At 39.1% G+C, this 15566-nt stretch overlaps 1 protein-coding gene across 3 annotated transcripts in view; it reads left to right on the forward strand.

The window, feature by feature from the left end:
• MGAT5 (alpha-1,6-mannosylglycoprotein 6-beta-N-acetylglucosaminyltransferase) overlaps positions 1 to 15566 on the forward strand; it is a 242963-nt gene that overhangs the window by 99614 nt on the left and 127783 nt on the right. For all 3 annotated transcript variants that reach the window (XM_034785257.1, XM_034785258.1, XM_034785259.1), the window contains exon 3: positions 744 to 911. In XM_034785257.1, coding sequence (XP_034641148.1) covers positions 744 to 911 — 168 coding nt within the window. The remainder of the gene's footprint in view (positions 1 to 743; positions 912 to 15566) is intronic.

Below are 15566 nucleotides of genomic sequence, written 5' to 3' on the forward strand. Positions count from 1 at the left end.
TCACTTTCAAGTGACATTGTAAATAAGAAGCGGGCAGCATTATCTCCCATAAATGTAGACAAATTTGTTTGTTTTAGTGATTGGCTGAACAAGAAGTAGGACTGAGTGGACTTGTAGGCTCTAAAGTTTTACATTGTTTTGTTTTTGAGTGCAGTTATGTAACAAAAAAATTCTACATTTGTAAGTTGCACTTTCACGATAAAGAGATTGCACTACAGTACTTGTATGAGGTGAATTGAAAAATACTATTTTATCATTTTTACAGTGAAAATATTTATAATCAAAAATAATAGTGAGCACAGTACAGCTTGTATTCTTTGTTTTAATTGAAATTAATATATTTGAAAATGTAGAAAAAACATTGAAAAATATTTAATAAATTGTTATTCTGTTTAACAGTGCGATTAAAACTGTGATTAATTGCAATTAATTTTTTTGAGTTAATTGCGTGAATTAACTGTGATTAATCGACAACCCTAATATATTTATATGATGGGAGGAGCTCCACAACAAAGATTTCTAAATACAATCTGATTTCTCCAACAATTTTAAGACAGTTGCTGTGGCTGAGGGGGGACCTGTAATGGTGAAATGGTATCTGATCATGGCTGGGCTGCAGAGTAGTATTTGCATTAGCTTCTCTTTTTTTTATTTGATGGATATGAGGTGTCAGTGATGAATGTCTGATGTGTTGATGTGGTATCCAGTGTGATGTTACATGGTTTGTTTTTCATTTGTTATAGATCTAAAGAAAACTCTTGCAGTCTTACTGGATAATATCTTGGAGCGTATTGGCAAGCTAGAGTCCAAGGTGGAGAACCTTGTAATTAACGGCACAGGAGCAAACTCTACCAACAGTACCACCACTGCTGCTCCCAGCTTAGGAGCAGTTGAAAAGCTCAACGTAGCAGGTAGGTGTGAAAACTGTTTAGAATTCCAACTCTATTTTATTGTGTAAAGACACAATAATACTGATACCTTTTAGCTGAAAGCACTACATGTTATGAGCTCTTCAGAAATAAGATGGCAAAACTGATTAATTGCTTTTCATTTGGGAAACCCAAAAGTAAAAATTGAACCTGCGTCATAAAAAGATGTGAGCTAGTGGTCTCCTTCTAGTGGAGTGGAAAATTAGCTGTTACACAGGCTTCACACTACATAACAGGGTTGTCAGACTTGGCTGAAAGAGGCTTGTGAATAGGGAATGGACTAGTTCGAGTGCAGTGATGCAGGCAAGGTCTGAAGTATAATAGCAGAACTGGAATGTGGGTCTTGAAAGCCATATTGTTGGATTTGAAACCGTTTAATCCCTCATGCCAATTTAACACATCTTCACAGTATATATGGACACGTTTGGGAGAGGAGGCAGTACATTAACATTTTGTCCCAATCTCAAAAAGTTTGATTACTTGGTTTTGTGCAAATCTGTCCTTCTGCATTTTGTCTGCCCTTTAACAGATTTTAATGGTGCAGCCAATACCTAGCCAAATAAGCAATAAAGCAGACATTTTAATAACTTTAATTACACCACAGCCTCAGCATCAACCAAGGTATAAGAATCTCCTTCCCTGTTATATCCAGTAGTTCCTGTGATTTGACAAGGAAAGCACATACTGCGCAATCCTGTTTGTTAGAATAGATAGTCTTTAGTTTAAATGTGACATAGTTTGAATAAAATGTCATTTGAAAAGTTCTCTTACTAATTTTATTTTTGTTGGACTGGCATTTTTGTTGACATCAGTGTATTTAAGGCATATAGTTCAGTGGCAACAGTATGTCTCTGGGACCTGTGTATCCACATAGGGCTTTACTCTTTCAGCAGGCCTGCACTAAATGCTGCTTGCACTTGATCCACCAGCCAGAGATTGCTATCCCCAGTTCCCTGTCTGCCTCTGGTGCCGGTGGGCCCAAGCAGGTATCGAGTGCTCTTGTTGGTTTGTGAGTTATTGCTTCAGCCCCACAATCAGGTTTTCCAGTCCAAGCAGGGGATCATAGCCAGACTGTGCATAGCATAAGAACGGCCATACTGGGTCAGACCAAAGATCCATCTAGCCCAGTATCCTATCTTCGGACAGTGGCCAATGCCAGGTGCTCCAGAACAAGTAATTATCAAGCAATCTATCCTGTTGCCCATTTCCCATTTCCAAAGCTGGGGGGAGGGGAGGTAGGAATTTCAGCAGCCTGAGGCCTTGTCTACACCCGGGTTTTGTACCAGTATAACGATTTCAGATAGCCGTGTGATTGATTTTTTTTTTTTGTACCCAAATAAAATGGTACAACCCTTAGTGCGGATGCAGTGGCATCAGTATAATGTTGCCTTATATTGGTGTAGTTTATTCTCCTTCTCTATGGTAATGGCTATGCTGATACAAGATACCTTTATAGCAATATATAACTGTGTCCACACTAGGCGCTGTACCGCTTTAATTAAGCCAGTATAGTTAAAGCAATACAATCTTCATGTGTAACCAAGGTCTGAGTTGGGCTGCAGGCAAAGAGGGAGTGAGTGGTTGTGGGTTTGCAGAGAACGCGTGCTCAGATACTATGGTAATGTGGTGTAGTTTTGTGTAGTTGTGTAGTAATATTGTGTAGTTTCCTGGGAAATTTCACGAGCTTATAATGATGACTGTTTAAACATGACCATAAAATCTTAGGTACAGTGAAATAATTTTGACCCTCAGGACCAAGTAAAGCTTTCTGGCCAGCTTTGATATGCTGTCTAATGTAACTCAGTAATGCTCAGTAAGCATCAGTTTCTTTCCTGTTATGAAATTGAATTCACAACTAAAAATAAGATACGGTAACAAGGCACTTTTAGGAGAATGAGGCACTTTCCAGGTTGTTAAATTGTAAAGGCCGTCACTTGAGACATACTGCCATTACTCAGTAACACACTGCCTCTTTTGTCGTACTGCTGAAGATAATTGTGTATAGCTTGGCAGGAATAATAGTGGTACAGTACCATTTTTATTATTTCTGGGCGTTTACTTTTACATTATAAATTTCTAGATTACTTATTCTTGCCTCTTACTAGAGGCATGAATCAAAGATTAAGATGTAATCTTACCTGCTCAAATGTACCTGCTCAAATTGGTACTTAAACTTTTCTGATTTACTTGTTGTTGCTCTGCTTTTGGAGGAAAAAACTGAAATAATAAAGACAAATCACAAGTCAAGATTTTAGTCCTTAAAAGATCCTTACAGTTTGACCAATTTTCATAGTCCACTTGTTTTTATATTGCCTACCTAGGATGTTTATTATTTTACTCAAGCAGGGCTCTAAACACCTTGATGAGAGAAGATTTATTCACATAATTCCTTTTTTCCCCTCATAACATCTTCCTAGAAGCAAGGAAAGAATTTCCTATGGAGTTCCTTTGAGTACCTGGCAAAAAGGGACACTGTCTTAAGTTTCTAATGGGCTTTGAGCTGTTCTTTTCCTTGTTTGTGCATCCACAGTGCAAGAAATTACTAACAAATTTGATTCTCACCAAGGCAGTATCAAATACAGCATCGTGCTTGGGCAGGAGTCTCGTATAGCCTTCAGTGCTAATATTAGTTAAAGGCTTGTGCAAAGGTAGTGGAGGAACTGCACAGTTGCCATAAAGAGCCGCCTTTAAATTTTGATTCAATACCAGCCATAGATTTTTAAAGCCAGGGAAGACCACAACGATCATCTAATCTGGCCACCTACATAACCCAGGCCATAAAAAGTAACTCAGCAATTCCTAAAGTGGATGGAGTTATTCTGCCCATTTTCTTCTGGGTTTTGTCCCTTTCACAGTTCTAGCATCTGTAGACCCAATTTAAAATATTTGGATATTTATCAGCAGTCATTCTATGCTAGCTTTCACAACTGCTACATGCAGCTGTACAAATACAGTGTTACTAGGGTGAACTTGTTCTGTGGCCAAGAAAAGGACTTCAATCTCCTTAGGGCTTTCAGCTTTCATTGTCACTAAATTACCCTTTTAAATGTAAAAGTCTGGGCTAAATTCTGCAGTCTTCAGTAGGAAGGGCGGGGGAGGAGGGAGGCTTTTGTTTAAGGGCCAAGTAATTTGTTCTTCTGGTGCCTCCATAGGTACTTCTGAATTCTCAGGTAGCCTCAGGGCAGTACAGAACGGGGTGGTTTATTCACACCCCGAGTGACATACGTTACATAGCAAAGGCTATGTCTACATTACAGCTTATGTCAGCATATTTTAAGTTTCAGGGGTATGAGTAAACCGCCCCCTGAGAAGTTCTCCAGCCCACATAGCTTCTGCCGTTCACAGAGGTGATTTTATTAGGCTGACGGGAGAGCGCTCTCCTGCCGGCATAGAATGTCTTCACCAGATGTGCTGTAGCGGCGCAGCTGAATTGGTACAGTTGTGCTGCTGCAGCACAGTACATGTAGACATGCCCTTAATCTCATGTTCTTGCATGTTAAGAGGCCTGTTGCCAGCCATTTCAAACTAGAAGTTGGTTAGGTTGAATGTGAGGGTTTTGGTTTCTTTTTTTTTTCTTTTTTTCTTTTTATTTTTTTAACCAGAAATACTAGTCCTTCCAGAAGGCAGTTTCCTAGCTGTCGTGAAATTAAGAAGCCATCCAAATGTAGAACAGCACCCTGATAAAAATTATTTGCAACGAATCGTCTTGTTAAACAATAATAGAATACCACTTATCTAAATATTTTTGGATGTTTTCTGCGTTTTCAAATATATTGATTTCAATTACAACACAGTATACAAAGGGCTCGTTTTATATTTATTTTTGATAAATATTTGCACTGTAAAAAACAAAGTATATTTCAGTTCACCTAATACAAGTACTGGAGTGCAATCTCTTTATCATGAAAGTTGAACTTACAAATGTAGAATTGTGTACAAAAAATAACTGCATTCAAAAATAAAACAATGTAAAACTTTAGAACCTATAAGTTCACTGAGTCCTACTTCAGTCAATCACTCAGACAAACAAGTTTGGTTACAATTTGCAGGAGATACTGCTGCCCAAATCTTGTTTACAATGTCAACTGAAAGTAAGAACAGGCGTTCGCATGGCACTGTTGTAGTGCATCACAAGATATTTACGTGCTAGATGTGCTAAAGATTCATATGTCCCTTCATGCTTCAGCCATCATTCCAGAAGACATGCGTCCATGCTGATGACGGGTTCTGCTCAATAACGATCCAAAACAGTGCTGACCGACGCATGTTCATTTTCATCATCTGAGTCAGATGCCACCAGCAGAAGATTGACTTTCTTTTTTGGTGGTTCGGGTTTTGTAGTTTCCTCATCGGAGTGTTGCTCTTTTAAGACCTCTGAAAGCATGCTCCACACCTCATCCCTCTCAGATTTTGGAAGGCACTTCAGATTCTTAAACCTTGGGTCAACTGCTGTACCTATCCTTAGAAATCTCACATTGGTGACTTCTTTGCGTTTTATCAAGTCTGCTGTGAAAGTGTTCTTAAAACGGACATGTGCTGGGCCATCATGCGAGACTGCTATAACATGAAATATATGGCAGAATGTGGGTAAAACAGAACAGGAGACATACAATTCTCCCCAAAGGAGTACAGTCAAATTTAACTGATGCATTATTTTTTTTAATGAGCTTCGTCAGCATGGAAGCATGTCCTCTGGAATGGTGGCTGAAGCATGAAGGGGCATATGAATGTTGGGCATATCTGGCACACAAATATCTTGCAACACCAGTTACAAAAGTGCCATACGAACGCCTGTTCTCACTTTCAGGTGACACTGTAGACAAGACGCGGGCAGCAGTATCTCCTGTAAATTTAAACAAACTTGTTTGTCTTAGCAATTGGCTGAACAAGAAGTAGGATTGAGTGGACCTGTCGGCTCTAAAGTTTTACATTGTTTTGTTTTTGAGTGCAGTTATGTAACAAAAAAAAATCTACATTTGTAAGTTACACTTTCACGATCAAGAGATTGCACTACTGTACTTGTATGAGGTGAATAGAAAAATACTGTTTTTTTTCATTTTTATAGTGCAAATATTTGTAATAAAAAATAATATAAAGTGAGTACTGTACACTTTGTATTTTGTGTTGTAATAGAAATCAATATATTTGAAAATGTAGAAACACGTCCAAAAATATTTAATACATTTCAGTTGGTATTCTATTGTTTAACAGTGTGATTAATTTTTTTAATCGCAGTTAATTTTTTTGAATTAATTGTGTGAGTTAACTGTGATTAATCAACAGCCCTAAATATGTACCCATCAGCTCCAAAAATAAAGATATTTCCATTGCTTTCTTTGTAATATATTATCTTTGGAATCTATTTTGGTTATTCAGCTATTTCCATGCTGGGTAATTACAAGACAGTAAACACACGCGGTTTACCATTTTTCTGTTTTATCCACTACAGTGTCTCAGTGACAGCTTTGGACAAACAGTTCATGAAATCCTGCTGTTAGAGTAACTAACAAGAACAATAGTAATTTCAACACTTTGTCTAGACTATTATAGGTATCCCTTGAGACCACATCACCACAATATTTAATTTTTTATTAATATTATTTTAAAAGTTCTATTTAATATATTATTTTGATGCTGCTTTTGAACTCTTAAGGTAGGTTTAATTTCATCAGACTGAAATATTTATAATTCCAAAAATAATTATAAAATGCTGAATTCACTTTTTTTTAATGTTGAGCAATGCAGCAGTCTGCCTTCACTAGTGTGCTATGCAATATGATATCCATTTAGGCTGTCACAGTAAATTAAGGCATTAATCCTGAAATCTGACCTATGTAGGTAGATCCCTTCTGTGCAGTGTAATTCATTGAAGTCAGTGGAGCTGCAGGCAGGCATAAGGTCCAGTCACAAAGGAGACTACAATATATACAATTTACATCTGTTCTTTAATCTATAATATGTAGCAGAGAGATTAACCATGCTGGGATCTATATTATTTTATCTCTTCAATCAAAATGTCTGTCTGTTTTACGTATATTGAGATTAATGTGTACAGTTGTGATACCTGAGCAAGTGTAGGAGTGATTAAGTATTTTCGGTTAAAAATTATAACTTCCTTCCCCTCATTTGATTTATTTCATTTACCCGTTTTCATTAGCACTTGGATACCGGTTCTGATCACAAGAAGAAAATGCCAGTGTGCTTTATAAAACTTAATTTTAAAATGGGATCACATAATAGGGCAAATTCACTGGCAGCATGAGAAGGTGCAGTGTTTTTTTTGCAATGGTGAGTGTGTGTATGTATGTAACTATTTGGGGAACACTTTTTAAAAAATGTAATGCTGTTATTTCCTCTTTCTCTAAATAGTTCAATGCCAAAGCGGAACACTAAAATACTGCATAAATACATGTCATTTGAACACAAAAGAGTAGAAGCTTTTATTTTAAAGTACAAATGCTGCTTCTTCATTAAATACATAGACAAAAGGATTATGCTCTGAGTACAGAAAAGAATCATATGATATAGGTAGATGATCACTAATACAAGAAAGGTGGACTAACCCCAAAAGTCAAGCCAGCTAAATTAATCTCCTTTTGTGAAGCTTTCCATCTGTATGGTTTGTCTTACTTTTAGTCATGGACACTTTGATTACATTTGTGGATTGCAGAACTCTCCTCTGTTTACGTCAGATTAAGGACATTAATAGTTGGAGCAGAGAGAGTAAAAGTATCTCATATTTGCTGAAGGATTTTAACTGCACTTCTGTTTGCCTTGTCAGATATAGATAGCTAAACTACCTAGTATAAAAATGAAATGTTTCAGATAATTTGTGTGGGTGAACTTTTTCAAAACAAACATGTACAGTATACCTAGGTTTATCCTAGAGTTGTATGTTTATTTCTAGGTTTATCTGAACAGCCATACAGCCCTACAGAGAATACATTTTTGAGAAATACAGCATAACAAATGACAAATTAACATGCTAATTGATTAATTTTAAAAATCTTTTCAAACTTCATGAGATTGTGAGAAACATATCAGGAAAGAATAGAGGCCATGGAAGGATTTGTTCAATACACATCTTGATAATAAACCATTAGTTGCCTCAATGGCGTTGTGCCCTGTAAAAGGAAAATAAAATTATTTCAAGCTGCTTGACCCTCTGACAGTCTCTTAAAATTGCCTTCCAATTAACCATTCTCTCTGGCTATCCTGTGGTATTCATCTTTCTGGTTGCTAGTTAGGATTAATATCTTCTCTAGTCACTCAGGTGTTCATCAGTGATACACAGCTTTCCTCTCTAACTCTTGTTTTCTATGTTGCACTAGTAAAATGCATATGATTTTTGTCATGTCTTGTGGAGACAACAAATACCTGAACTTTTGGAATCCAGCCCCGAAGCAGAGCACAATCAGATTGTGTAAAATATTTTGTTAAATAATGTTGCCAGTTTTAGATCTTAGTATGTCATTTATAAAACAAAACTCTAGATAGACCAAGGACATTAATATTGTGCCTGCCATGCGAGCCCAATGCAAACTAAAATTCTTACCACAAATATCTATTCCTGAGCACATTCTGTGCCAAAAAAATTAAAAATTCTGCACACAATATTTTAAAATTCTGCAAGTTTTATTTGTCAATAAATAAATGCAGCACCTCCAACATGACTGTGGGGAGCACAGGCCACTGGCTTGCTGAAGGTGGGAGATCACCCTGCAGCCCTCCTACCCCCAGGACATGGACTTGGCGGCGAGGCTGCACCCGACCATGACACAGCACAAGGCCTGCGTCTGCCCCCAGAGACACTGTGGGGCCTTGCCCCTCGGTGCCAGGCACGCCAGGCAGGCTAAACTAGGCAGGATCTCAGTGTGGGGGGATACAGGTGTGGGGTGAGAGGATTTGGGTGGGATAATCTGGGTGCAGGCAGCTCATTGGGGGAGTCTAGGTGGTGGTAGTGGATCTGGATGCACAGAGGCTTGTTGGTGGGGTTCCAGGTGCACAGGCAATGGGACTCTGCAGGGGCTTCCAGGTGAAGGTGGTTGAGGCTAAGCGGAGGGGTCTGGGTGTGGGGGTCTCAGTGGAGGGTTCTGGGTGCTGGGGGAGTGGGGCTTGGTGGGGTGGGGATCTGGGTGCAGTTAGTTGGGGGTCAGTGGTGTGGGGGTCTGGATGTGGGGGCTCAGGCTGTTGCAGGGAGTGGGGCATCAGGGTGGGGTTTTGAGTGCAGGGAGCTCAGTGGGTTGTTTTCTGGGTGCAGGGGTGGAGGTCCGGAGACAGGGGGTCTGGTGCAGGGCAGCTCTGGGTGCAGGGGTTGAGGTTCAGTGGGGTGGGGTGCAGATATGGAGGGCTAGGGGGGTTAGTGTTGAACAATCTTTCAAAACATCTTTTTATTCTCTCCCTCCCTCCCTCTCTCTTTTTTTAATATTGTGTTTCCTTCTTGTCTTGTAGTGTTGGTTTCATGCAGTTTTGTTTTTCCTATTATGAACCGATCCTCATGCAAACAAGTTACTCCTTTAAAACCCCTCCTGATGATGCTTGGCTGTCCGTCAGGCATCTGCCATTCTTTGTATATACTGTAGTAAGGCAGGTTGACAAGTCTGCAACGCTGCAGGCCGGTTTTAACGTGGCTATGAGGAAGCAAACTAGGATGGTAGTGGCTGAGTTAATATTCCTGTGTGGTTTTTCTGCAGAAGTTAGACTGATACATGAGAGCGAGACAGAGAGAGAATGCACTAGAAGGACTTCATAACCAGCTAATTGCTTGCATGGCTACCTTTCCAATGAACTCTGATATATATCTAACAGATTTTTAGTTTGTGAAGATGATAATCTTCAAGAATGACTCTTCTGCCTTTCTCCTTTTAAAAGGAAAAATCTTTATCTTTTTGACTATTTATCTGATGCAAAGCAAATCCAGTGCCCATTAAGTTGAATTATTCTGTTAATGAGGGCTATGTTATAAATTGAATTCTGCATAATTCCTAAAGGAATAATGCTAGTTCATGCTTGTATTATATATCACCTTGCTCATCTAGTATCAAAGAAGGATTCTAGTTGGAACTTAGTCAGGCTAGATGGTACTTGCGACAAATTCTCCATGTGTAACTTAAAAAAAATCTCAATAAAAAAATTTGTTCTGATGGGCCAAAGTAGGACCCCATATTTGGATCTTTGACATATTAGACCACATAGCAATTTGTGAATCAAGTCTCTAGACTACTGCTTTCTCAGAGTAACGTGTTGCGTGGACTGATTTTGTGTGTGTGTGTTTATTGCCCAAAGTTCAGCCCACTGTCATGACCTTCCCATGGTCTAGTTGTTTGGCCTATAGTCCTCTTATTCTGCATTTTCTTTGATACAAAACAGCCATTTCTATTTCGTATTCTGCTTGCCTCCTTTCATTCTACCTGATACAGGGAATTAATAGAATCAAAGAGATTCAGACAATTGCAAACTTGATTTTTCAGGGTAGCCTTGTGGTTCTGTATGGAAATGCTGAAGGGAGCTGCAAATGGTCCCTTGGGCTGCATTTTGATTAGCTACTTGACTGCTACTTGAACTCTCCTAACATTGAACTGAATTCAGTAGTATGTTAATGGAAGATGGCAGCACAGCAGGTGTGATGAGGGGGGACCAGTACTGAAAAAGTTTAGTCTTTCTAAAATCATATTAATGCTTTGCAATTGAAGTTTCTGAAGTGTTAGAAAAGATGTTCACATTTTGAAATGTTTTTAACTCTTAACTTTTGCTGCTATTCCTGATAGTGCTTTCAGATCAAGCTGTAAATCTTTCTTTAAAGAAACCTTTTCAGATATGGAAGAAAATGTGACTTAAGAGGCTGTATTTAAAAAGGGATGATACTAGAGAAAAATGATAATATCATTATACTGATGGAGCCTCAACTTGAATGTAATATTCAGCTTTAGTCATATGACTGCCAACTTCGGAACAGAAATAGAAACAGTTCAGAGAAGGGCATCAGAAATGAGGCTTGAAGGAGGACAGAGAGGGCTCATAAATTAAATTAAAAATAGGACTATTTGGTTAATAACTGAGAAGAATAAGAAAGAGTTAGAGGTATATACAAAATAGAGTAGAGAAGGCCAACCAGAAGTTCCTGTTACTGTTTCCTAGTAATAATACAAGAACAAGAAAACACTCAATAAAATGAAATATGTCAAAAGGAAATACTTTCTAAGATCAGTTATGATTTAACCTGTGCAACTCATTTTCACAGGATATCAGAATAACAACATTTAGACTAGCATAAAAAGTTAGTCTATTGATCCTCAAGCTTCAGAGTATAATAATAATTGTCAGCTGGACACGGAAAGAAACTTTTTTGTACAATTTACAGTAATTTGTGGAGATTTTCAGATAATCTCTGAAGAATCTGGCATTGGCCACTCTTGTGAGGCTTAGAGGGATCATTGCTGTTTGTTCGGGTATGACTGTTTCCATGGTCTCATGGCTGCTTTTCATTTATTTTTTTAGCAATTTTGCTCTTTAAGTAGAATACTTGGCTTTAACTATTTTTTATTAAATAAGTCAATTCAATTGCATGTCTTGTATAGACATAATTCAATGTACTATTCCTTGCAATAGTGCATTGTTTCTAGAATATATATCACTATTGCTATCTATGGTGTGGAAAATATGAAAACTGAGAGAATGGGTGCTCCCACTATGAGCACATTATCTGCAGAGCTCACCCATTTCTAAGGCAGAGTCTACATATATTGCTAGTTATTAATGCTAATGAAATACAGTGAAATCTGTCTTACATGATTAATTAAGACCAGCAAAAATTAGTTCCTTAGTATAGTTGTGCTTTGGACCATGCAGTTACAGCCCCAAAGGTGGCTGCAACACAGTACTGTAGGTCAAGTACTCTGATTTTTATTGCAGGCCCTGACAAAGACATACATCTGTAAATCGGAGTTTAAAGAGGGCAGCTGACTTTTAATTAAATTTAAAATGCTTGGAGTCCTCAAAAATGACACTATACACTTTTAAAGTTTCTTCCATTTTGAGAGAGTTTACTGGTTCCAGTGGCATCCCCAACTTAAGTGACAGAAAATATTTCTCAAACCAATAAAAAGTGTCTTCTGTTTTGAAAGATTATCAATGCAGCTACTGTGCAAGGTCTTTAACATTAAGCAAAACTGAATGGGAAAGCTTGGGCTAACTTTACAGTCTGTTCAAGACAAAGGACTGACATCTGGAACTTCAGGTACTTTGTGCATTTACATGTAAATTAAAGATATTTACAGAGCTGTCTTCTGCTTCAAATAAAATTAAGCTAAGGAAGAATCAGAAAAATTAAGTGCTGCATGATTTTTCCTCTTATCCACATTTGTGACCTCTTGTGATTTTTACCATGGTTCTGGCATGTAAATTGCAAAGGGAAATATTCTGTCCATTTTTTGAGTATTGTACACCAAAACCTTTCAATTTATTCCCAGGACTCTGACATCACCTGTACTTTATGAAACAGCTGTGATAGGGAGGAGTGTTCTGGGCACGAAAATAAGATTTCTATTCATGTCCAATTCTGTCTTTGTGGTTTTTTCTTTTCTTTATTGCATGACCACTTACGACATCTAATTTTGAGTGAAAGCCACTTCCTCTCCACCTGGCATTCAAAAAGAAAAAAGAAAAAAACTTATTGCAAATCTTTAAGGAAGTTAAACTAAGAAAATTAAGATAACGTGAAGGGCTTGATTTAAACCATGAAACGCATGAATATTCAGAATTAAGGTTTAAACTCTCTTTGGTGTATGCCATTTTGATTACTTGCTGTAGGTCGGATGTAGGCTAACGTAGATCATGGTTCTCAAATGTGACACATGTTCTAGCAGTGTGAATCTTCATTTTAACTCTGAATTTACTTCCGTTCAAGTTGGATCTTTCTCATAACTGTGCAATGGCTGCATTTAAAAAGTTTTCTCTGCACCTACAGATATCACCCATTTCTGCCCATATCCCATTTTAAGGATAAGGAGTATCACTAAAATGATAATATCTCTAAATCTGGAATGAACTTCTTAAATGCACCCACTGTACACACTTGAACAGCCAATATATTACAGTGAACCATACTGGTTAATGTGGTAATGAACACATGATAAACTTGAAATCCACTCAATTTTTAAGAAGTTTAGGTAATCTACTATCCTGTTCCCTTGACAATATTTGTGGTGTTTTTTTCCTTCAGTGACTGTGTGATGGGTCCACACAAATAAAAAGAGAACCTGACGGTGGACAGGGAAACAGTAATGAAACATATACAGAATGGTATAAACGTATCAGATGCACAAAAGTACTAGGGGGGAAAGCAAAAGTATTTTTTTCTGTAAACCCAGTTTGGTGGTTATAGATGTTTCTAATAGCAAATAAATGTTCACATGACACATTTTTTAAGGCTGATTATTTCCTTTTAAACCATTGTGCTTTGTGTATGAAACACACAAGCCCTTGCAGTGGGCATGTGACTGTGGGGCAAGAGCTGAGGCCACACCCCACTGGATGGTTCTGGGGTATCCTGTCAGCTAGTTGGGGTGCTCATCTTTGACAGCTTTTAACAAGGGCCACAGTTGGTCTGCTGCCATGCTGTGACATCTACAAAAAAGTGACAGATGGAAACAGACCTCCTCTGCTCTACCTGACATTTGTTACATAGCTTCACAATACCCCTTCAGTGATGTAACATCTGCCTGATGCAGAAGTATCTGTCCTTCGACTGTGACAATTTTACATTACTACATGTTTATATTTCTTCCTTGACCTCAGCAGGTGATTAATTTATACTCAGAAACAGGAGATGAGTAATTCTTATTGTTTTTCAACTAGCCAATAAAGGGTGGGTGGGGGTGTGTTATCCTCTCCTCTTGTTTTGTATTATGGGAAAGGGCAAAGAGGGAGCACCTAAATGGCTCTTTATATACACCATTTATTTTTCTTGTACTGTTCTAACTAAAAATTACTGTTCTTTCAAAACTTTCACATGGGAGACCCTGTCATCGCTCTAGTATTTTCTGTTGCTGTGTGCAGACTTTTTCTATTTGTTTATTTTCCCCCTAGTGTCAAGATATTAGTTCCTGTAGTTTAAATTTAGAGCTAACATATCTTGGCATTTTGTTCTTGCAGGGGATGCACAAACAGTGCATAGAGTTCATGAAGACAAAAAAAGACTGTTTAAGCTGATTTTGGGATTAGAACAACCTTCAGGATGTCTCTTCCGCCCTTGCCAGTAGGTGTCTGTGCAGTCAGTTGGAATTCCTACTGAGAGAGCGAGAGATGAATGTAAAATATAAATAAAATCTAGGGATGTACAAACAGTTCAGATAAGATGCCAGCAGAAAAAGGAGGAGTAGAGGAAAGGAACTGGAGATGCGATTACCATCAGTGCTGTTGCCCTAGGTTAGCATTTCTTTCATTCTATAATAACGAATTTTCACTGCTTGCCTACTTCTTTGCTTTAATTCTGCTTGTGGTTATAGTAGCCAGAAATATGAATTAGAGCTCTGCAGAATAGATGCTGACAACATTTTGTCATGGCAAGTTAAAAATACTGCATAATTTCTTTGCTCTTCATGTACTTCCCTGGAATATTGCATGAATGTCCATTTGAAATGGCTTTCAGTCTTCAAAAGAATTGAGTGGTGGTAATCTTCAGTGTTTATCTTTGTAGGATATTTATATACCTTCTGTTCTGCTTCGAGTGATTGCTCATGTGTATTCCACAATAGGTGTGCATGCTCGCCACGTGCACCGGTGCCGGAAGTTTTTCTCCTAGCAGTACCTGTAGGGGAGCTCCCTAGCGACCCCTGGAGTGGCGCCTCCATGGTGCGGTATAAGGGGCGCTGTGCGCTCCCCTCACCCTCAGTTCCTTCTGGCCCTCAGTGAAGGTGCTTCGGAACTGCTCTGCTCCAGCTTTGCTGTAGCTTGTCCCCAAAACTCTTGTTTGTTCAGTGTATGGTACCTGTAGTTAGTTAGTTGTTTAGTTTAGCTAGAGCGCTCGGGCTGGTGTGTGTCCCGGGTTTTAAGTCGTGCGACACTTGTAGGCAATCTATGCCAGTGAGTGATCTGCACGCAGACTGTTTACGCTGTTTGGGGGAACTCATCTCAGCGATTGCTGCAAGATTTACAAGTCGTTTAAGCCTCGGACAAAGAGAGAAAGGGACATTAGGCTTTGGGCTATTCTGATAGAGTCGGCGCTGACCCCGGTTCTGGCGCGCTGCTCCGAGTCATCACCGGGCACCGCAGTGTTGGCGCACGGTGACCTTTCGGTGACATTGACTAGTCAGCACCGCTCCCCATCCACGGGGCACACCAAAGCTAGGAAGAGGCCTTCTTCGCTGTGGCACCAGAGTAAACCCGGGGCAGAGGCTAGACCCATGTTAGGCAGCCCTCGAACCCCACTGGCATCTAGGCTTCCAACTCAAGTCGAGTGGAGTAGCCCGGCCTATTCAGAGCAGGCCTCCCCGGATGTCCGGATGCCCTCCCTGCAGGCAGCCCCGGGATGTTATGTCCATGCCGGTACCAGGAGCACCACTGATGTCGGCCCTGCACTCCAGTGGCAAGCTGCCGCTGGGATCTCCGCAGTCACCCCCGGCTTGGTACTGGTTTCAG

This window comes from Trachemys scripta, chromosome 11 (genome assembly GCF_013100865.1).
Source record: "Trachemys scripta elegans isolate TJP31775 chromosome 11, CAS_Tse_1.0, whole genome shotgun sequence".
In the NCBI taxonomy this organism is placed as follows: domain Eukaryota; kingdom Metazoa; phylum Chordata; order Testudines; family Emydidae; genus Trachemys; species Trachemys scripta.